At 64.0% G+C, this 20,053-nt stretch overlaps 5 protein-coding genes across 5 annotated transcripts; 3 read left to right on the top strand and 2 right to left on the bottom strand.

Annotated features, from left to right (window-relative positions):
* Positions 1-1,287: 1,287 nt before the first annotated feature.
* Positions 1,288-2,043, bottom strand: EMIHUDRAFT_198755 (hypothetical protein; the record flags this gene model as incomplete). The annotated part of the gene is made up of 1 exon (XM_005759691.1): positions 1,288-2,043. One exon carries the CDS (start codon positions 2,041-2,043, stop codon positions 1,288-1,290), a length of 756 nt encoding a protein of 251 aa, XP_005759748.1.
* A 7,201-nt stretch (positions 2,044-9,244) lies between these two features.
* EMIHUDRAFT_198750 (electron transfer flavo protein beta-subunit) lies at positions 9,245-9,673 on the top strand (the record flags this gene model as incomplete). The annotated part of the gene is made up of 2 exons (XM_005759690.1): positions 9,245-9,430; positions 9,617-9,673. The coding sequence occupies 2 exons, from the start codon at positions 9,245-9,247 to the stop codon at positions 9,671-9,673; spliced, it is 243 nt and encodes an 80-aa protein (XP_005759747.1).
* Positions 9,674-10,772: 1,099 nt separating this feature from the next.
* Positions 10,773-10,949, top strand: EMIHUDRAFT_308936 (hypothetical protein; the record flags this gene model as incomplete). Its single annotated transcript, XM_005759689.1, has 1 exon — positions 10,773-10,949. One exon carries the CDS (start codon positions 10,773-10,775, stop codon positions 10,947-10,949), a length of 177 nt encoding a protein of 58 aa, XP_005759746.1.
* Positions 10,950-11,681: 732 nt separating this feature from the next.
* Positions 11,682-12,677, top strand: EMIHUDRAFT_198749 (hypothetical protein; the record flags this gene model as incomplete). The annotated part of the gene is made up of 1 exon (XM_005759688.1): positions 11,682-12,677. The coding sequence occupies one exon, from the start codon at positions 11,682-11,684 to the stop codon at positions 12,675-12,677; it is 996 nt and encodes a 331-aa protein (XP_005759745.1).
* Positions 12,678-12,950: 273 nt separating this feature from the next.
* On the bottom strand, positions 12,951-19,632 carry EMIHUDRAFT_198748 (hypothetical protein; the record flags this gene model as incomplete). The annotated part of the gene is made up of 16 exons (XM_005759687.1): positions 12,951-13,043; positions 13,128-13,499; positions 13,580-15,337; positions 15,491-15,576; positions 17,129-17,159; positions 17,268-17,348; positions 17,451-17,528; positions 17,637-17,717; positions 17,825-17,902; positions 18,007-18,087; positions 18,195-18,275; positions 18,382-18,428; positions 18,636-18,696; positions 18,863-18,924; positions 19,110-19,543; positions 19,610-19,632. 16 exons carry the CDS (start codon positions 19,630-19,632, stop codon positions 12,951-12,953), a joined length of 3,447 nt encoding a protein of 1,148 aa, XP_005759744.1.
* Positions 19,633-20,053: the final 421 nt, after the last annotated feature.

Here is a 20,053-nt window from a genome sequence, read left to right as displayed (position 1 = left end):
CAGGTCGCAGTCCGACCAGAATCCAGACCAGAAGTCGTCCTCCTCGAGGACCTCGAACCTCGCTCCTGAGACCCTCCTAGCGATGGAGCTCGCCTCGCTCTCCGCCGCGTCGTGCGTGGCGCCTGAGTCGCCGAGCCTCTCGCCCACAGCGGGTGATTGCGGTACATGCGCTAGAACAGCCGCTGTTTGAGCCATGCCCTAGGCGAACTTGTAGCCGCCACGCCTCGGTTCGCCGCCGAGGCGAGCGAGGTTGGAGGCGGCCGACTCTGCAGCCGAGGCTGCTCCTGCTCAGAGGGGCCAGCCACCGCCAACGGCGGCGCGACCTCGCGGTGAGCGAGGGCATCGGCGACAGTCTGAAACAAAGGCCGAGCCCGTCTGGCCGAAGGCTCATCCAGCCATATCTCGTGGTGTGTGCACTGCACGTGCACAGTGTGGTTTCTTTATCTACATCGATGTAGGTCACGAGGCCCCGCCGTGCAGGGCGCTACGGGCTCCGGCCGGACGTGGCAGCGGCGGAGCGTCGCGACTCCGCCCTTTTTTCGCCCAACACGCTATCCACCGTCACCGACCCTGCCGCCAGCGCCGCGGCTTCGCGCCGCGCGCGCTCACGCTAGGACGCTCGCTCACCGCATCTCGGTTTGCGCATTGAGCTCTGAGGCCCCCATCACGCCAGGGATCCACGGCCTGCGAGGCGTCCCGCCGGAGGCCAGGATTGAGGCACCTGCGCCGTCGACTCGGCGAGACCCTCGCCATCACCAGCCTCTACCTGGGAATACCGCTCGGGTGGGACGTACGGCGGGGTCTCGGCCTTCCGAGGCGATGCACCACTCAGCGCCACAGCGCCGTGGCCCAAATTCGGCGCTGATGCAGCACTCAGCGGCCGGCGGGGTCGAAGCCAGCAAAGCGGGCCAGTGACTCAGGAACGACAACGAGTGAAGAGGATGGTTTCGTCAGTTCTGGAGGGCGGAGTATTTCAACCTCGCTGACGCGGCGGCCGGCGCCCTTGCGCCTTGGGGCTGTGATCCTGCAATCTGTGCGGTGCATTGTCAGTTTGTCTTTTTCGGTTTTTGTAACGTCTACGACATTCACGTAACGACATAAAAAACGTTGTAAAACTGTACAGTAATCAAAGTCCAAAAGGAAAGACGAGACATTGTGATTGTAATACGGTAGCTGTAAGGAAGTCCACCCGAGAGAGAGCAAGCTACACCTATAGCCTCCAAGCCAAATCGTCTTCACACGTATATTTTTGTCATGCGAGTTGCGATGCGCGCGACGCTCTCGGCGTCAGAATGGCTTCCACACGCCGAGCACAGCGCCGTCCTTCCACCAGCCGAGGTCGTGTTGATAGAGCGCGAAGGTGGCCTTGAACTCGTTGAACGTGATGACGCCGTCCGACGGGTCCGTGTCCAGGCGCTCCATCACCCGCGTCAGCATCGTCTCGAGCGCCGGCGAGTCGGCCAGCTGTGGGCTCACCTTGAGCAGCAGAGCGCGCACCTCGGAGGGGTCGAGGCCACCACTCCGGTCCGAGTCGGATGCATCGAAGGCGGCGCGCAGCGCATCCTCGTCAAATGAGTCGATGCCGAGCATCTCGAGCGCCTTGGTGCTGAAGAAGGACGTCTCGAGGAGGTCGGCCTCGGTCTGCCGGACGGCCGACTTGAACTCGTCGAAGGACACCACGCCATCGCTGTTGGTGTCCATTTTCTTGGCCGTCCAGGTCATGAGGAGCTCTACGAGCGCTCCGGCATTCGTGTAGAAGCTGCTCCCGTCCGAGCCGGCCAAGCGCTTGGCGAGCGCATCGGTCGGGATGCTGGTCTCGCCCGGCACGCACATCCCCTCGAAGAGCTCCTTAAGCTTCGGGTCGTTGAGGCCCTTCGCTCCCAGACGCTCCACATCTTCTGACGTCAGCGAAGACAGGCTGCGACGCGGCATCATGGCAGCGACGACGGTCGCCGGGCGGAGCGGCGGTGAGGCGCGAACGAGACTCGAGGCGAAGCGCGCCGAGCGAGCCGAGGAGCGAGACATGAGGCCCGAGAGCGCCATGGCCGAGGGAGAAGAGAGACGCCGACGCATCTTTCTCAGGGGTGCGACGGGCGGGTGGGCACGGCGCGGGATGGTGTCAAGCTCATTGCTGGGTCCTCGCCGTGTGTACGACGGCGAGCACGCCCCGCTGCCGTTCGAGGAGCTAAAGTCGTCGGCCACCTCGCATCCGGACTCAGGGGGCATGGACGCGTCAACTCGAGCGGCCCCTATCTTGGCTCGGCCGAGCACGCCTGCCAGCGGGCCAGCGCACCTTCGAGTACTTACGGCAACTACCCCCGCCGCGGTCTTGAGCCCGCCGCGCGCAACCCGCATCCGCAGCAGGACTGCCTGCAACCGACGTGCAGCCCCACTACCTTCGATTGTGGGGGCAGGGATTGAGGACCCCTGTGCTATTTGTCCCGAGATATGTGGTGTTACTCGACTAGAGCCGTACGTCGCGACTCGTCGAGAGGGGGGACGTCTGGCCCCTCGAGAGGGCGGCCGACTCTGCAGCCGAGGCTGCTCCTGCTCAGAGGGGCCAGCCACCGCCAACGGCGGCGCGACCTCGCGGTGAGCGAGGTGGGGGCCGCCGTGCCGGGGTCCGCGCCCCTCCCGGAGGGTGAAGGCATGCCCGCGGTAGTGTGCGTTGCCTGCGTGCTCCAGGGTGCATTGGGCTCCACTCCGTTATGCCCGCCGAGGGGCGGTGGCCCATCGGCCGGCGGGGTGGAGCTCCGGTCTTGCTGCTTGCCCATCGATGCTGCGTCGGCCTTGCGGCCGGGCTATGCACTCGAAGGGGAGGGTGGGCGTGGACGCGGTGGCGTCCAAGCCCGGTGTTGCCAAGAAGTGTTGTCGCTCACGCGACGGGTCTTACGCTTACGTTTGCTCAAAGGGGGGGGGCTGGGGTGAATACGACACTCTGTCGCACTCACGGACTGAAGTCAGGAGACCGCCGGCGGCCCGAGACTGAACGACAGGGCCCGTACCGGGCCCTCACACGACTCTCGTGTGGCGTTCAGAGAGATCGCTACACACAATGGGACCGCCCGTCCTCCTCAATTCGATTATCGGGACCCCCGGGGGTCGTTACATGCGCCTTGTCACTCCGGTGCGAGCTCTCCATTCGCGGCTCCAATCGCCCCAAGTCACCACGGAGGACTGTCCAAAAACCCTCCTCCGTGACAAGGTCACACCGCGGGCGGCGGCTGGGGGCTCCGCGAGACAGCACGCGCCTGGTACTGCTTGCAGATGACCTCCCAGTTGGGGGTGTGCATCTCCCTCGCCCGGTGGTTGTCGAGACGGCGATTCAAAAAGAATAAAGGCCGGCAGGTGGGACAGAAAAAGAATTCTCTCGCACAGCACACAGGTTCGACACAGGTACCAAAAGAGGCACAGCCTGCGACGGACCTTTAGAAGGCGCCGTCGTTTAGAGAGAAGAAGAAGAAAATGCGGTCATCACCCGGTCGGCACCCTTGTGTCGGGACGCCACGTCGTGATCTCGCCCCTTGTGGTCAACACTGAGGTCGCCAACTGTGGACGCCAGCAGCTTACCTTTGGCTTGCTATTGGCATGCCTCTGGCTTGCCTCTGGACGACTCGGTCATCCGTCCTCGGACAGCTCCACCTCAGGCCCAATGCCTTGGCGGCGGCGGGTTGGGGAGCTGTCTCTCTGGGCGTCACGTTGCATACTGTCTTGCACGTGGCCCCAGTGGAGGTCTGCCCATGTGGGCCGGCCTCTTCCATGCCGCACCAGTACGGTTCCTGCGCTGCCTGCATTGCAATCGACATTGCGGCGGCATATGCGGCGGCATTGTGACGGAACGTCTGGGTGCGGCGGAACGTCGGCTCGAGAGGGCCCATCGCCGACGATATGATGCGCCTGCCCCACTGGCATGGGATCAGGGCGAGATGTCATCACGCGAGATTGCGCACGACTCGGACGATGGGGTTGAGCAAGCGGCCCAAAGTTGCGAGCCGACGGCGACGCGTGCTTTCGGCGTTTACGTGTTGATAATGATATGCTTGCTGTTCCCCTCTCCTCACGTTGAAGGATAACCTTCATAGCAGGCTATGTCCAATGAGCTTGTTGTGTCTGTGTGTCGGGTGTCGCTCGTGTGTGTCGTCATCATCTGTCTCGCGTCCACCCATACCGCGCTGGTGTCCAGTCCGAGCCTGGCTGTTCTTCACCTTTCTACATACATACATACAACCCCGTTCACGTTCACAGAAGGTGATCAGAGACAAGTTCACGCTTGGGGACCCGCTGTGTGCGGGGTGGGCCCCTGCCCAGAGACGACGGCAAGAAACCAAGGATGAAAGAAACAAGCGTCGCATATCACTCTCCCGCCCTCTGCGGAGCTCAGCGCCAGCGTGCGCCGCGGTAGCGCAACCGGAGCTGGCGCCTCACCCAAGGCGGCACCATACGTGTCCGTCGTGCGTTGTGGTGCCCCCAGCACGACTCGTTGGTTCGGCTAAAATGCCGCGCCAGCTCCACGCCCGGGTCCTTCTCGATGTCGATGACCAATGCGCACTGGCGTCCCGAAAGCGCTTTGCGGACGCGCCTCTCGTGCCGCAGGTACCATGTGCGCAAGCCGGACTCGTCGCGTGGGCGTATGGGGCAACGGGTGATCATACTCCCCAGCAGGGTGACCCCATTGGGGAGGCGCCACCCTCGGAGGCTCCTAATCCAGTGATCAACCGGGCGCGTCGTCTGAACGAAGCACGCCTCTGGGAAGAAGCGCAGCAAGTGGTCGAGGTGGTCGACTTGCGGGAAGACGCACCGGAAAGCGTCGTTCACCTCGGCGAGCACGTCCGCCGGCGTACCCAGCCTCGCCCGCAAGATGGCATCGGCATTGACTGTGCTCTGGCTCTGCGCAAATGCGAGGGTTGCGAGCATCGCGTGGGTCAGCCTGCCCCAGTCGTGCCGGGAGCACCAGCCCGAGCAGCGAAAGAATTCGTGCAGTGAGGTCGTGCCGCTCTTTGCGAGCCCAAGGTTGATCACGAGCGGCCGTTGAGGCAGCGCCGAGTAGTTTTCCGGGCATTCATACAGAGACGGAGAGTTTCCCATCGCAAGACGCGCGCTCGAGTTTCCAGTCTCAAGACGGAGCTCGAGCATGGTACGTGTGTCGGCCGCCTCTGTACCCCTGTCCACCCCACACGTGTGTGTGTTTTTTTTGAGCTAGCCTTCGCCAAAAACGTGAATGCGAAGTGAATTTCTTCTTCTCACGCGCCGCTGCTCAGAAGAACCGGGCTCGCCCGCTGTGACCAGCACCTCTCACATGTCGCGCTCCCCTCGCGCCGCACGCACCGAGGAGGACGCCCCGCCCACGGACAGACTGGCCGAGCTGCCGCACGAGCTGCACCTCCGTGGGCGCCGTCGTAAAAAGAATTTTCGGACGCGAAGAAGAAAATGCGCTCATCATCAGGGCACCGCTCGAAGCTTGTCTTTTTCGAAACTCATTAGTCGACCCAGGTAGGCGATGCGCTTGACAGGGGACGGTAGATTGCTCGAGGACGTCGATTTGTCCAACCAGGGTGGCATCGGCGGCCGCACTCGCTTCCGCCCGTTGCACAGCCAACCCCTGCTACATACATACATCCGCGAGCCGCTTCTCACCTCGTCCACGCGAGCGGCCTTTTGGATCGTCAAGCTGTGCTCTGCCAGCTGGCGCTCGAGCTCGTCGGCTTTTGTTTGTCTCGTCGGCGCGAGCGAGCGCGTGTCCGGCGAGCGGCTCGGCTGACATTGATTGACAAACAAATTTAAACCGACTGCACTCCTAGCACTAGCCGTCCGTCTTCCACATGGTCCCTCGGGTCCCTGCTGCTCCTCCTCTCTTCGTACAGCCGATGTGGGGGAGAGGAGGGTTTGAGGACGAGAATTTAATTCGTGGAAGGAGTTCGACGCCTCCGGTTCGCGCCAAGCAATCGGGCCAAACTCCTTCCGCGACAACGCGCTTGCTTCTGCGTGGACCCTGCATAGGATGGACTCGCTGCGCCTGTCCGGCTCTGCTTCTGCGTGGGCGAGCCTGTTTGAGTCGAGGAAGAGAGCGCTCGTCACGGTGCAAGAGGAACCGAGCACGAGTGCTCACGCCGATAGCCTTGTGCTCAGCAACGCAGAGGAAGGCCTTACAACCCCCGAAGTGTACATCGAGGATGGCACCCCAAGCAGCGCCAACGATGAGGGCAAGCCGCAGCACCGGCTCGCCCACCTCCGCCACAGCACCGCACAGGCCAGCGCCATCTCGCAATACATCGCCGCCGCGTCCACGCTGCGCCCACCGCGGCTGATCCGGCGGGGCATCCGCGTGTCGGAGGCTCTCTTTCGCTGGCGGTCGGTATTCCACAACAATCCAGATAGCCTGCCAGAGGAGCGGCGGGCCGAGCTGTACTCGCGCTCAGAGGTGGTCGAGGAGTTTGACGCGTTTGTGAGCCACAGTTGGGCGGGCCCAGGCACGGCCAAGTGGCTCGCGCTGGCGCTCGAGGAGGCCGGGGTCGTCCCGATGATGGCGACCATCGCCGTCTGCCTCGCCTCGATGGCGATTCAGCGAATCTGGGGTCTTCCCGGCGACGCGTGGAGGACGTTCCGTCCGGAGGACGCCGGGCTCCTCGCCATTGAGACTGAGGACGCGCCTCTTCTGATTGATATGCTCCCCTCCATCGAGCCGGCGGCAGACGACACGCTGATGGTGCTGTCCCCGTGGATCTTTGGCTCCGGGCTGATCGCCGCCCTGGTCGCTGGATCCCTCCGGCTGGCGCTCAGCAACCGCACCTACTTTGTGGACTGCTGCTGCATCCACCAGACGGACCCGGCCAAGAAGCTCCGAGGCATTCGGCACTTGGGCGGCTTCCTTTCCCTCTCGTCCCAGCTCACCGTGCTCTGGGATGACACCTACTTCACGCGCCTTTGGTGCCCTCTCTCCGCACCCACCTCACCCTAGCTCCACTCTCCCGCTCACCCTTGAGCTTCCACCCCAGGTGCGTGTACGAGCTAGCCACATTTCGAGCCCTCCACCCCCGCCGGCCGGTGGGATTCCTCCCGCTCCGCTTCTGTGTAACCTTTGTGGTCGGGTTTATTGTGATGGTGGTCTACTTTGCCTGTCTGGCAGTGTGGCTCGCAGAGCTCCTCCGCATCCCCGACCCCAACGACCATGTCGACGACTCGTCCCTTTTCTGGCTCGCAGTGTGCCTGCACTGGGGCGCAACCTTCTTGGCCTGCACAACGGGCGTCCTGATCGGCGCCGACATGGAGCTGCAGCGAAGCACGCTCCGCCAACAGCTGCGTTCCTTCGATGCCAGCAAGGCTGACTGCTCCAGCGAGACCGACCGAGCGGAGATTCTCGCCGCGATCGATGGGATTTACGAGGGCGTTGGCGGGATCGACGCGTTCAACCGGATGGTGGCCACACAAATGAAGGAGCAATTCTTGCCAATGATCTCGACCCGGCAGCTCGTCCGCAAGCGCCTGTCTGTGTGGTGGATTGGAGGCTGCTGCCTGCTGGCCTTATTTTGCAACTCCACGGCTGCCGCGCCGCCGCTGGCGCAGGGCGTGACTGCCATCTCTTGCATCGGCTGGCTAATCGCGGGCATCCCCCTCTTTGCGTCCTTGACCATTGAGCGGGGCGCGCAAGTGGTCCAGTCCCTCGCCGAATCCAACCTGACGCGCCTCCCTCAGCTCCTCTCCAACGGCCCGGCCGCGCGCGGGCTTCTGCTGGCCGGCTGGCGCACCGCCACCGAGGACATGCTCCTGCAGTTTGCCACCTTTGGCATCTTCTTCGTCGCCGTCTGCCTCGACCACGAGCGGTTTGGCCTGGATGCGGCGGGGTGCGTGGCACTCGCCCTCTGCCTTCACTTGGGCATCGCGCTAGGTGCTTACCGGATGCTCTCGGAGCCGAGGACGAAGGCGGCGAGGTTCTCGTCAAAGAGACTCAACAACTATGACTTTGCTCGCCCTGCTCACGTGCCCCCCGTCGACGAGGAGGCGCGAGAGGGAGAAGGAGCGAGGCCATTCAGTCGCGTCTCTGTGTAGCGGTGTAGGACAGAGACGAGCACTCACCCTAGTAAAGCGTGTGTCTTTGACACTGCCCTCAGTCATTTGATATTTGGTTGTGCGTGCGGTGTGATTTGAATCGTCGTGTTCGGAGTCTCGGTGTCTGCTTGTCGCCTAGGTTCGCATGCGTTCGAAAAAAACGACGGCCGCGTTGGCCGGCGTGAACAGCGACTCTGGAGTGACCACACACACACAACCCGCACCCCGCGCGCGCCCGCACGCCCGCACCGCCCCGCCTAGGTGGGAAAGAGATGAGGAGATGGAACAGCCCCGAGGATAAAGCTAACAAACACGTTCCAGCCTCGCCCGCAAGATGGCATCGGCATTGACTGTGCTCTGGCTCTGCGCAAATGCGAGGGTTGCGAGCATCGCGTGGGTCAGCCTGCCCCAGTCGTGCCGGGAGCACCAGCCCGAGCAGCGAAAGAATTCGTGCAGTGAGGTCGTGCCGCTCTTTGCGAGCCCAAGGTTGATCACGAGCGGCCGTTGAGGCAGCGCCGAGTAGTTTTCCGGGCATTCATACAGAGACGGAGAGTTTCCCATCGCAAGACGCGCGCTCGAGTTTCCAGTCTCAAGACGGAGCTCGAGCATGGTACGTGTGTCGGCCGCCTCTGTACCCCTGTCCACCCCACACGTGTGTGTGTGTTTTTTTGAGCTAGCCTTCGCCAAAAACGTGAATGCGAAGTGAATTTCTTCTTCTCACGCGCCGCTGCTCAGAAGAACCGGGCTCGCCCGCTGTGACCAGCACCTCTCACATGTCGCGCTCCCCTCGCGCCGCACGCACCGAGGAGGACGCCCCGCCCACGGACAGACTGGCCGAGCTGCCGCACGAGCTGCACCTCCGTGGGCGCCGTCGTAAAAAGAATTTTCGGAGCGAAGAAGAAAATGCGCTCATCACTGAAGCTTGGTCATGTTGGTGGGCAGCAAGGCGAGCTCTCGCACCCGCCCGTGTCGAAGTCCCGCTTGCGCCCGTTCCTCCGTCCGTCCGCCACGGCCGCGCTGCAGCAGCGCCGCCGCCTCTCCTCCGCCTCCACCCTCCAATGCTGCAAAGCGCAGTTGCCCTGGCCTCGCTGACAGCAGGGCGAGCATTCCGCTATTGATCCTCACCGACACGTCGCCGCCCCGCGCGCCGCCGCAGGCGCTCCGCTCCGCTCGCGGCGTGGCGCCGCCGCACGTGAGGCACATGAAGGTGCTCGTCGGCGTGAAGCGCGTCATCGACTACGCCGTCAAGATCCGCGTAAAGCCGGACAAGTCAGGGGTGGAGACGGCGAACGTGAAGATGAGCATGAACCCGTTCGACGAGATTGCCGTCGAGGAGGCCGTGCGGCTCAAGGAGGCGAAGATCGCCACGGAGGTGATCGCCGTCTCTGTTGGCCCGACGGCTTCGCAGGCACGCGCCTTCAATCATCGGCTGCTCCCTCCCCCCCCCCCCCCCTGGTTCCCATGCCGGTGTTCTCCCGTGGCCCACGCCAATGGCCCCCCCCCCCCCCCACACACCCCACACACACACATACACCCACCCACCCACACCCTATGCCGCTGCGTCGCTCCGCAGGTCGAGACGGTCGACGAGCTCGTGGACAAGCTCAAGAACGAGGCCAAGGTGATCTAGGTTTGCTAGATCGAGGCTGGCCCCACTCGCTGGTTTGCGGCAGCCTCCTGCCCATTGCTCCAGTGGAGCGGTGCGGGTTGCTGCAGAGGGTGCGGTGTTACTCTCCGGCGGCGTCGAGGTCGCGCACGTTTTCTCATTATTCAGGTTTGCTCGTGCGTGTGTGTGCCCCGACCGGTCTCTGTCACGTGGCTCGTGCGCGCCCCTGTTGGGGACGGTTACTTCCCCCAGGATTGGTCTTCTCTGCCTGCGGGAACACCCTCGGGCGGCCGGGTGGGGCTGCGGCTGGAGCTAGCATGGCTCGGTAGAGCCGAGACCCCGTGTTGAGGCGGCGCTCCTGTGGGCGGCTGTGGAATCGGTAGATTCGACCTCAGATCTCCAGTATTCTCATCCCAGTGGATGGACGTCCGGACGTCCCTTTGTGTTCCTCTCGCCGTCCGCCAGCGAGACGCTCTGACCTCTGTCGCTGGCGGCCGCAGTTTTCTGTGAGGGAGGAGGAGGCTGCGCTGCGCAAGCACGGGCGGGAGGGGCTTCTCCTGCGGAGCCGTGCGTGCGCAGGGCTCGTCTTTGCTTTCTTCTACTCCCTACTATCATCTCGTTGTCGTTCCCGTCCATGTTCCCGTCCTACGGCTCTACCCGGCAGAGAAGCTGCAGCCTCCAGCTCTGTGAAACGCTCTTCCTAACGTCGCCCCCCATTATTTCGTATTCGCCACCCGCCCCCACCGACGCGCGACGGACGGACGCAACACAGCGGGAGCGAGCCGTGTGGGGACGGAAAGGCGGCCCAGCAAGCGCGCCGCGGGGAGCGCCACACGTGTGGCGGGAGTGGACTCGGTCTGTACGGTATGTCGATCGGCTCGCTGGCGCGTCGTGCTCTTACAACATCCACAAGCCCCGAAATGAGAGGAGCTCTCTGGCCCTGGGCCTGGCCACACGACTTGCGGCGCACGACTGGGGACTCTCGAGAAGCGTCCACACAGACAATCACACACGATACCCGGTTTCTCTCCATCCTCCATCGGGGGAGGCTACATCCGTTTGGGTGGGCAGCGCTACTTATTGGAATGGCTGGCAGGAAGTCCTCTGGCAGTCGCGCGTACAGATGAACGGCTCGCCATCCTTGCAGGTGCACCTCGAGGCGATGCATGCGCACTCCTCTCCCGCTTGGCAAACGCTTGATGCGTTTGTCGAGCTGCAGAAGAGCGTGTCTTCGGGCGGCCAGATCCACCCATCGCACGCGCCACTGAGCTCGCGCCCCGGTGCGGCCAAGGTCGAGTGACAGAGGGCGACCACAGCGAGCATTAGAGGTTGCACGGCGGGGTCGCCACAAGGAGCGAAGAGGTGCTTCAGCTGCTTTTTGTGTTTTTCTTTTCTTAGCTCGCCGTCGATGTTACCGGGCCCACAGACATCCCGCACACCCGCCGCCCCCGCGCGCGCCCCACCCCGGCCGGGAGAAAGGGGACTGAGGGAGGGTGTAGAGGATGTATGTAGATAGGTAGGGCTGAGGGAGGGTGTAGAGGATGTAGATAGAGTGTAGAGCGCTGTAGAGCTGTATGTAGAGCTGAGCTGCCCACCCCAGCCAGGACAATGAGCGGTGGTCGTCCGGATGAACGCGCCCGCGTGATGATAGGCGTCCCCAGACAGATCGCAGCCAGTCGTGCCTTTTGGCGTACCCCTTTTGTTTGATTTGTACCGCGTCCTGTGCCCCCGACATTTTGTAAATAAAACCTAGCAGCCTTTGCACTGCGGAGCGACGGAGAACTTTCTTTCTAAACGGGCGGAGAACGGCGACACATAGACCAGCGCGCAGCGCCAAGCACTTGGAGCACTTGGAGTGCAGTCGGTAACCTCACATCCAGGGCCGAAGCAGGTATTTTTCTTCTCGAAAACAAGGCTGTGCAAATAGGGCGGGGACGTCGGCGAAGTCCGGGGTACGTAACATACTCGATCGCAAGGACCAAGCACGAGCCCGTCTTCTCCCGTGGGCAGGCGGATCCGCCGATACATGCCGATGTTCTTCCACGTCTTTGCGGTTGCCGCGCCCGTCAAACGAGCGGCCGCGGAAGTGGGGCCGTGCGCGCTCGTGCAGACGCCGTTCACCCGCCCAGACTTTGGCGACAGCAATTGCGCCGAATACTTGAACCTGCCGCTCTCGTCGCCACCCAACTGCTCTGAGAGGTCCACGAGGGTGCCCCGTATCTACCATGCAGTTGGCGGCAGCGCGGAGCGCCCATCCAACGTGGCCATTAATGCTGCCGTCCACCTCGATGGCTTTGTGGTGAACTATCACGACGACGAGTCGGCGTTCGAGTACGTGACCAAGCACTGCGGGCGAGAGGCCGGGCAGGCGTACCGCTGCCTGCTCGCCCCCGCGTTTCGCGCCGATCTCTTCCGCTTCTGCGCCCTGTCCGCCGAAGGCGGCGTCTACCTGGACACCGATCTCGTGCTGCTCAAGCCGATTGCCAGCGTAGTCGACATGTGTGACGCGGGCGCGACCATCGGCCGTGACATTTCGGGGGCCGACTTCGAACGGAAGCAGATGAAGATCCTCGCGAGCGTGCCGTCGCACCCGCTCCCCCGCTGCATGCTCGACTCGATCCTCCGCAACGTCCGACAGCGATTCGTCCCTCCCAAGGGCAGGCCGCTCATGCTCACCGGCCCCGAGCTGCTGGACTGGTGCTACAACCAGACGGCTGGCAACGACGTTGCGATCACGTATCGGGACTCGGTCCGCGCGACCTACCCGCACTCTGGAATGGTCGGCGTCGGCGGGCTCGTTGCCTTCGAGCAGCCAAACGACATGGACTACCCACAGATACCGAAAACCCCGATCACGGGAGCCACGCGATGGACGCCCAAGACGTTTCGCCAGCCGAAAGAAAAGGAGCTGACGAGTCAGCGGTACGGCAGACTCACTGCGCTCGGCCGGATCTACACAGACGAGTGCACTCTCTCCGTGCCACCAAGCGACGCGGCGGCGGCGACGCCCCCCCAAATGGCCAATTAAAACGGCGGCCACTCAGGGGGGTGGGCATACCAGGGGCATCTCGCCGAAATTCTTCCTTTGCTGGGAGGCGCCGCTTCGCTCCGTTGAGAAGATAGCCCCTAAAGAAAAACGGCCGTGAAGCATTCGTTTCCGTAAAAGGAAGACTTTCACCACAAAGGAATGAAGTAAAACTCGCGAGAAAAAATAAATCTCAGGTAGCGAGGGCACTTTTATCCGCAAGAGCACTACGCCTCAGCGGGTTCGTACTAGCGCAACCAAACTCCACATGGGTACTCACGGAAAGATGTGAGGGCCGCACTCGACCACAACTGTTGGCAGCGGCAGCGAGGAGGTGGAGCTGGCACTCGAGCCTTCCTGCACGCCGCCCTGTTGTGAGTTCTGCCGTGGTCCTCTCGGGTGCTGCAGCCCATATCTAAAGCGCGCGTGGGCGGCATCTCGGAGACGCGCCACCGCGATGCGGCGGCGAAGGAGCTGCCACTGCCGCCGCAGTATCCCCGCGCTGCACGGTGCCGCTCCCATGCCACGCAGCACGAGGTGCAGGCTCACCGGGCGGTGCTCTGTCGACGGGTAGAGCGGCACCGCCACCGTGTCGTAGAGCTTGTACGGCGACCGCTGCAGGACCTGCGGCGTCTGCTGAATGAAGTGCCGGAACGGGCGGCCACCGCAGCTAGGGTCCTGCTCGTGGACAAGCACGATGGCAATGCGCCGGTCCATCGCCGCTTGCACGAGGCGAGCGACGGTGCCGCCCGCATCGAGAAAGGTCTTATCGTTCAGGTAGAGCAGGAGGACGTAGTGTCCGGAGAGAGGGGCCGCGCTGGCTCCCTCGAACGCTTCATCCACATCGCGGATCATAACCATCTCGGATGCAGCAGAGCCGCCCCCTCCCGCGCCGCCGCCTTGACCTCGTCTGCTACGCCAAAGGCGCCCTTGTTGCCGCGGCACGCAAGGATGGTGACGGGACCGCTGAAGGCGACGGGCCCTGCCTCACCGGGCACCGTCACCCCTGCAGCAAGCTCGGCCAGGCGGCTCGCGTAGAATGGAGAGTGCAGCAACATGCGCAGAGCGATGGCCTTGAGCGACTCGAGCTGAAAGGCGTTCACCCGCACCCACACGATCGGCTTCGCCTCCTCAAACACGCGCGCGATCATCTCGCCTGGCCCGCCGTAGGAAGGGTAGGCGGGCGGGACGACCTCGACGCAGTGCTCGCGGCACTCAGCCTGCAACGCCTCGATCGAGGCGCCGCCCTTCGCCGCGTCGGCCTCGAAGATGGGGATGAAGGGCCGGTTCGAGGCAAGCGCCGCGTACAGCTCGCGGCGACAGTTGAAGCTCTTGAAGTAGCCGGCGCTGAGGAAGACGAGAAAGGTCATTGCGTCAGCTACTGACTCCTCGAGCCTGCCCACGTCCTCGAGGTTATCGACGTCGAGCCAGATCCGGACGCCGGGCAGGAGAAGCTGGAGCTGGCGCACGACGGTGTGGGTCTGGTCCTGGCCGGTCCCCCACGCGTGCGAGATGAAGCCGTGGAAGTGGCATTCGGGGCACAACTCGAGGGCGGGAGGGCGACCGGTCGAGGCGAGGCGGATGGTGGGCATGCGGACGGCGCTGACTGTCTTGAAGAGGACGACGAGTAGCGACGCGGCCAGCATCGCGGCGGTGAGCACGATCACAAACTCACTCGCTCCGCGCGCGCTGTCGAAGCCGACGAGGGTGTAGCACATGCCCTCGTAAGCGGCACTCGCGCCCGGATCCGGGCAGAGCTGAATCACGATGCCCGAGATGAAGCAGCACAAGAGCAAGAGATTGGCGGTGCACGCGAGGTAGAGGTCATCGGTGCGCTTGAAGGGCCGGGCGAGGGCGAGAGCGGTAAGGTAGAGGCCCGAGACGACAGACGCGATGATGAGGCGGAGGAGCTTGGACGACCCGGTGTTTGTTTGGATGAAGAGCACCAGCGAGGCGAGGAAGAGCCTGCGGCTCAGATCGACGACCTCCCAGAAGAGGATGCCCGGGTCGTAGTCGCGCCAGAGGAAGCGGCTGGCTCGGGCGAGAGAGCCAACGCGCTGCGCCCGCACCTCGGAGCGGATCCAGAGGAGCAGCGCGAGGAAAGCGAGCGGGACGAGCACCGGCCAGAGGACGAAGAAGGCCCAGAAGTACGCGTCGAGGCCGCTGTACTCTTCGTCGTCAGCGCCGCAGAGCACATCGAGGTCGGCCACGAGGTAGCTGCGCTTCTCCCCGGTAATGTCGTTGAAGGCAAACGATTCGCACTGCTCCACCTTCAAAATGGTGCGAGAGACTGAGGGGAGCACGAGATAGGCGACGAGGATGGCCCAGTAGAGGATGCGGCGCAGCGTGGCACGGACAACGTCGCGACGGAGGTCGTCGGCGCGACCAGACATAAGCCACTCTGCGAGGGCGTGGCAGGCAAGGGCGGCGCCTCCAAGCAAAATGGCAACGAGAGGCCACAAGCCGGCGACCATGAGCCGGACTCGCATCGAGCCCATGCAGGCGCCCGGGTAGGTGAGGCCGATAACGTCGAAGCTGAGCGAGTCCATAAACTTGGTCCAGCGCGTAAAGGCCTCGTTGAGGCGGACGCCGTAGACAGGACCGAGCGTCGTAGCGATCTGGTAGAAGCCGACCAGGACCTTGAACTTGGGCTGGAAGCCGACCTGTGGCAAGGTGTACAGGTTGTTGGTGTATAAGGTGTAGTGTGGACGGGCGAATTCCATCCTATGCGGCGAAAAGCCTCTAGGCAAGTAAGGTGCAAGAGGCGCCGCGGTTGCGTGTGCGCGTGAGTTGTGGGGTGGGGCCTCGTAGCCAACCTGCGACTCGATGATGTCAACACGTGCTCTGAAGCGGCCCCACGCCTCGGTGCTGACGAGAGCACGGTGCGAGAGGAGCACCGCCCCTGCGAGAGCGACGATGACTCCCGCCAGGATGCCGAACCGCCCCGTCGTCGGGCAGTCGACGCAGCCTGACTCCGCGCGGCTGAAGTACTGCTCGTCGCTCACGCACCACTCGCAGCGCGGGCCCGTGTAGCCGAGATCGCAGCCCTCGCCGGCGCTGCCAGGAGCCGCCAAGCCGAGGCGGGAGGAATCCGCCTCCCCCGCACCGCCCGAGCCGCTGCAGTGGTCGGAGGCGTCGCACGCGTGAATCTCGGTGGTGAGGAGCGAGGCGCGCCAGTTACCGCGCGGGACGACGAGGGTCTCGAGAGTAGTGTTGGTCGCGCAGATGGCGTTTGGTGGGCACGCCTTGCAGTGCTTGGTCGGGAAACGGAAGATGTCAACCGGGAGGGCGGTCGCGTCCTGCAGGTAGAAGCCCTCCTTGCACACGGAGCAGGTGACGCTGCCGCTCCCGCTTGTACTGAGGGGGTGAGGGCAGGGGGTGCACTCGCCCATGCCGCGATTGGCGGCATAAAAGCCAGCAGCACACTCGACACATGACCCGGCTGCTTCAGCTGAAGAGAAGCCAATGGGGCACGGGCCGCCGCAGACGCTGCTCGACTGGTCCTCAGTGTCGGTCGAGCTGTTGAGGCCGGCGGCGCAGGCAAAGGGGAAGTCCTGGTTGACGGGCAGCAGCGGCAAATGGTAGAGGCTTTTGCCGAGGAGGGAGTGATCGCCTCTGGTCAAATTCCAGTTGCAAGGCTGCACGAAGGTCGGGGCCTGGCAGTACCACGAATCGCTGACGTTGCAAGCCGCCCGCGTTTCGTTATCGGTGTGCCTGTCACAAGCCGCCTCCTTCTCGCCCGATGAAGGCTCGATCGCATCGCTCTCCGTGAGCGCGCAGTCGTCGCGGTGCTCGAGGCAAGCCGTCTGCTTGCACACGCCGCGCTCGTCGCAAGCCTGTAATAGCTTGCACCATCGCCTCTGGTCAACAACGTTGTTGCTGCACGAGGGGTAAGAGCACGCCTTCCGGTACACCTCGCAGCGCGCGTTTGGCAGCCAGCGGCCGGCCGGGGCGGGGAGGGTGTAGGAGACCTCGCCAAGAAGGAAGATGGAGCTCCCCTGACCCTCGGCAGAGCAGCCGCTGATGAGGGTGCCGTCGCTCAGGGAGGTGCTTCCGCCCGCCGAGTAGAGGCCGCCGCCAGACTCTGTGGCGATGCAGTTGGAGATGGTTGAGCGGGCCAGGCTGGCTGAGCCCGAGACCACGTAAACTGCTCCGCCTCGCGTGGCTTTGCAGGCAGAGATAGTGGAGTCGGTCACGATGAGGTCGGTGTCCCACGTGTATGTAGCTCCGCCGTCCTGCGAAAAGAGGGGCGAGAGGCAGCTGTGACTCTCTTAACCTTGTCTTCTCTTGTGGGCGGTGTGGCACGAGGAGAGAGCGGGGTGAGGCAGCTCCGTGGCCCTCTCTGTCGCTCGCCCCGCTGCCGTGCTGCGCTGCAGGGAGGGCATCTAGCTCTATGCGGCGCATATTGCGAGCCAAGCAGCTCGTCACGTTCGAGCCGATTATCGAGACCGCACCGCTGTCCTCCGCGTAGACGACGCCGCCGCGCTGGTTGCGAGGAGGAGCGGGGTGAGGCAGCCGTGTCCCTCTCTATCTCTCGCCCCGCTGCTTGCTGTGCGGCGCGGGAGGGAGAGCGGCTAGCTCTACGCGGCGTACATCGCCAGCCGAGCAGCCCGACACGTCCGAGCCGATTAGCGAGACCGCACCGCTGAACTCCGCGGAGACGACGCCGCCGACCTGCGGTTGCGAGGAGAGAGCGGGGTGAGGCAGCCGTGTCCCTCTCTGTCTCTCGCCCCGCTGCCGTGCGGCGCTGCTGGCGGCTAGCTCTACGCGGCGCACATCAGCCGAGCAGCCCGACACGGTCGAGCCGATTAGCGAGACCGCACCGCTGCCCCTCGCGTAGACGACGCCGCCCTCCTGCGGTTGTGAGACGAGAGCGGGGTGAGGCAGCCGCAGCCCTCTCTATCTCTCGCCCCGCTGCCGTGGCGGCGCTGCAGGGCGGGCGGCTAGCTCTACACGGCGCACATAGACAGCAGAGCAGCCCGTCACAGTCGAGCCGATTATCGATACCGCACCGCTGCTAGACGCGTAGACGACGCTGCCCTTCTGCGGTTGCGAGACGAGAGCGGGGTGAGGCAGCCGTGTCCCTCTCTACCTCTCGCCCTGCTGCCGTGCGGCGCTGCAGGGGGTGCGGCTAGCTCTACGCGGCGCACCCCAGCCGAGCAGCCCGTCACAGTGGAGCCGATTATCGAGATCGCACCGCTGCTAGCCGCGTCGACGACGCCGCCGTCCTGCGGTTGCGAGAGAGCGGGGTGAGGCAGCCGTGTCCCTCTCTATCACTCGCCCCGCTGACGTGCGGCGGTGTTGGGAGGGCGGCTAGCTCTACGCGGCGCACATCGCCAGCCGAGCAGCCCGTCACAGTGGAGCCGATTATCGAGACCGCACCGCTCTCAACCGCGGAGACGACGCCGCCGTCCTGCGGTTGCGAGGAGGAGCGGGGTGAGGCAGCCATGTCCCTCTCTATCACTCGCCCCGCTGCCGTGCGGCGCTGCAGGGGTGCGGCTATAGCTCTACGCGGCGCACATGCACCGCTGAGCAGCCCGTCACGGTTGAGCCGGTTATCGAGACCGCACCGCTGTACTGCGCGTAGACGACGCCGCCCTCCTGCGGTTGCGAGGAGAGAGCGGGGTGAGGCAGCTGTGGCCCTCTCTATCTCTCGCCCCGCTGCCGTGCGGCACTGCAGGGAGGCGGCTAGCTCTACGCGGCGCACATTAGCCGAGCAGCCCCTCACATCCGAGTCGATGATCTCGACGTCGCCTGCGCCGTCCGCCTCCACAACGCCGCCGTAATCCGCCTTCCCGTTGACGAGCGTCAGCCCCCGCAAGGTGAGGCTGCAGCCGCCCGAGAGGTAAAAGAGCTTGGTCAATTCCTGGCCGTCGAGCGTCGCTCCCTCTCCGCTGCTCGCGACGGTCACCTTGATGGTGGAGGTGCAGCTGATCTCGCTGCTCAGCTTGAAGTCTGCACTGGGCGGCAGGTAGATGGAGATGTTGACAGCATCCCCCTCGATCAGGGAGCGGAGCAGATCCTCGCTCGCCGCGGCGACATCGAAGCCGGGGAAGGCCGGCGGCAGCGGGGGCAGCGGGGGCAGCGGGGGCAATGCTGGCGGCAGCGGAGGGGGGGGCGGCAGCACGCACGCTTTGTATCCAGCGCCAGGCTGATAATCTGGCGTCGTGCCTTTCAGGAACTGACACCAGCAGGTGCCGCTCCCCGAAGATGGTAAATTGGCAATTTCGCAGCCGGCAGCAGTTGCTAGCTCGATGCATGTGGCAGGCGAATCGGCGTACTCCATCGCATATTCGCCATCGGTGTTGCTGATCGAAGTAACCCAGTCGCACGTACTCCACGACAGAGGTGGTGACAGAGGTGGTGACAGCGACGAGAGTGGCGGCGGCGGCGGTGGTGACGGCGGCGGCGGAGGTGACGGCGGCGGCAGTGCACATGCCAGCGGGAGCAGCGCAACGAGAAGAAGCAGCCACGCGCCGCGCTTCGACCCCGTCCGGCACCGCACACCGAAGCGCGGCGGCCACATCCACTCGCTCAGCAGCACGCCGCCGCACGCTTCGAGCAGCAGGAGAAAGAAGGCGGACCAGGATTGACCGCGCTGCCGGGCGCGGCCAGGCGCGGACGAGGAGTGCCCGTGAAGGTTGTTTGCTCGCGTCGGTCCGACGTCGCCGGTATGCACGTCGATCGCGCCGTCCGCAGGCCACGGTTGTGTCCCGCCACCGAAGTCGCTGCCAGTCCCGAGGAGCAGCCCAACTGGCTGCAACGGCCCGGTGTACATCACCACGTCACCAACCGAGCTCGTCGTTTGGTCACCGAGGAGCGGTCCGAAAGCACGCCTCAAATTCCAGGACGTGCCACTGGATGCATCCCTCTGCGAAAATATGCAGCCGTTACGGCGTGTTGCAACCCCTCGCGGTAAAACACCATCATGTCACCCTTCACGGGTGACAGCAAGCATTTTTGTTGAGTATATGAGCGACCCACCTCGAGGGTTGCTCCTGACTCTGGCCTTTTCTGGGTCATGTAGCCACACCTCGCCTCCTTGGTGCGAGTGGCTGCCCGTTCGACTCTGGGGAGGATCGAACCATCAACATGGATGGTACCGGTGAGATAGATCTCCCACAGGTCGACGGCGGTCTGCGAAGATTTGAGTCCCTTCGTGTGTGAGCTACGAAAAAGATCGAAAATAGTGCCCAAGGTAACCCGGGGGAACTCGCGTCCCGGAACCTCTGCCCTACCTCGAAACACGGCGGTATCGGATATACATTGCGCTGCTGCGCTCGAGATCGAGCTCCGGGAGGCCGCGCGGAGCTTCCAGGACGGGCTGCCGACGCTGATACTACATCTCCAATCCAATCACTCAGCGATCGCTGCGAGCC

This window comes from Emiliania huxleyi (genome assembly GCF_000372725.1).
Source record: "Emiliania huxleyi CCMP1516 unplaced genomic scaffold EMIHUscaffold_8, whole genome shotgun sequence".
NCBI lineage: Eukaryota > Haptophyta > Isochrysidales > Noelaerhabdaceae > Emiliania > Emiliania huxleyi.
This window is presented reverse-complemented; position numbering and strand designations above follow the sequence as displayed.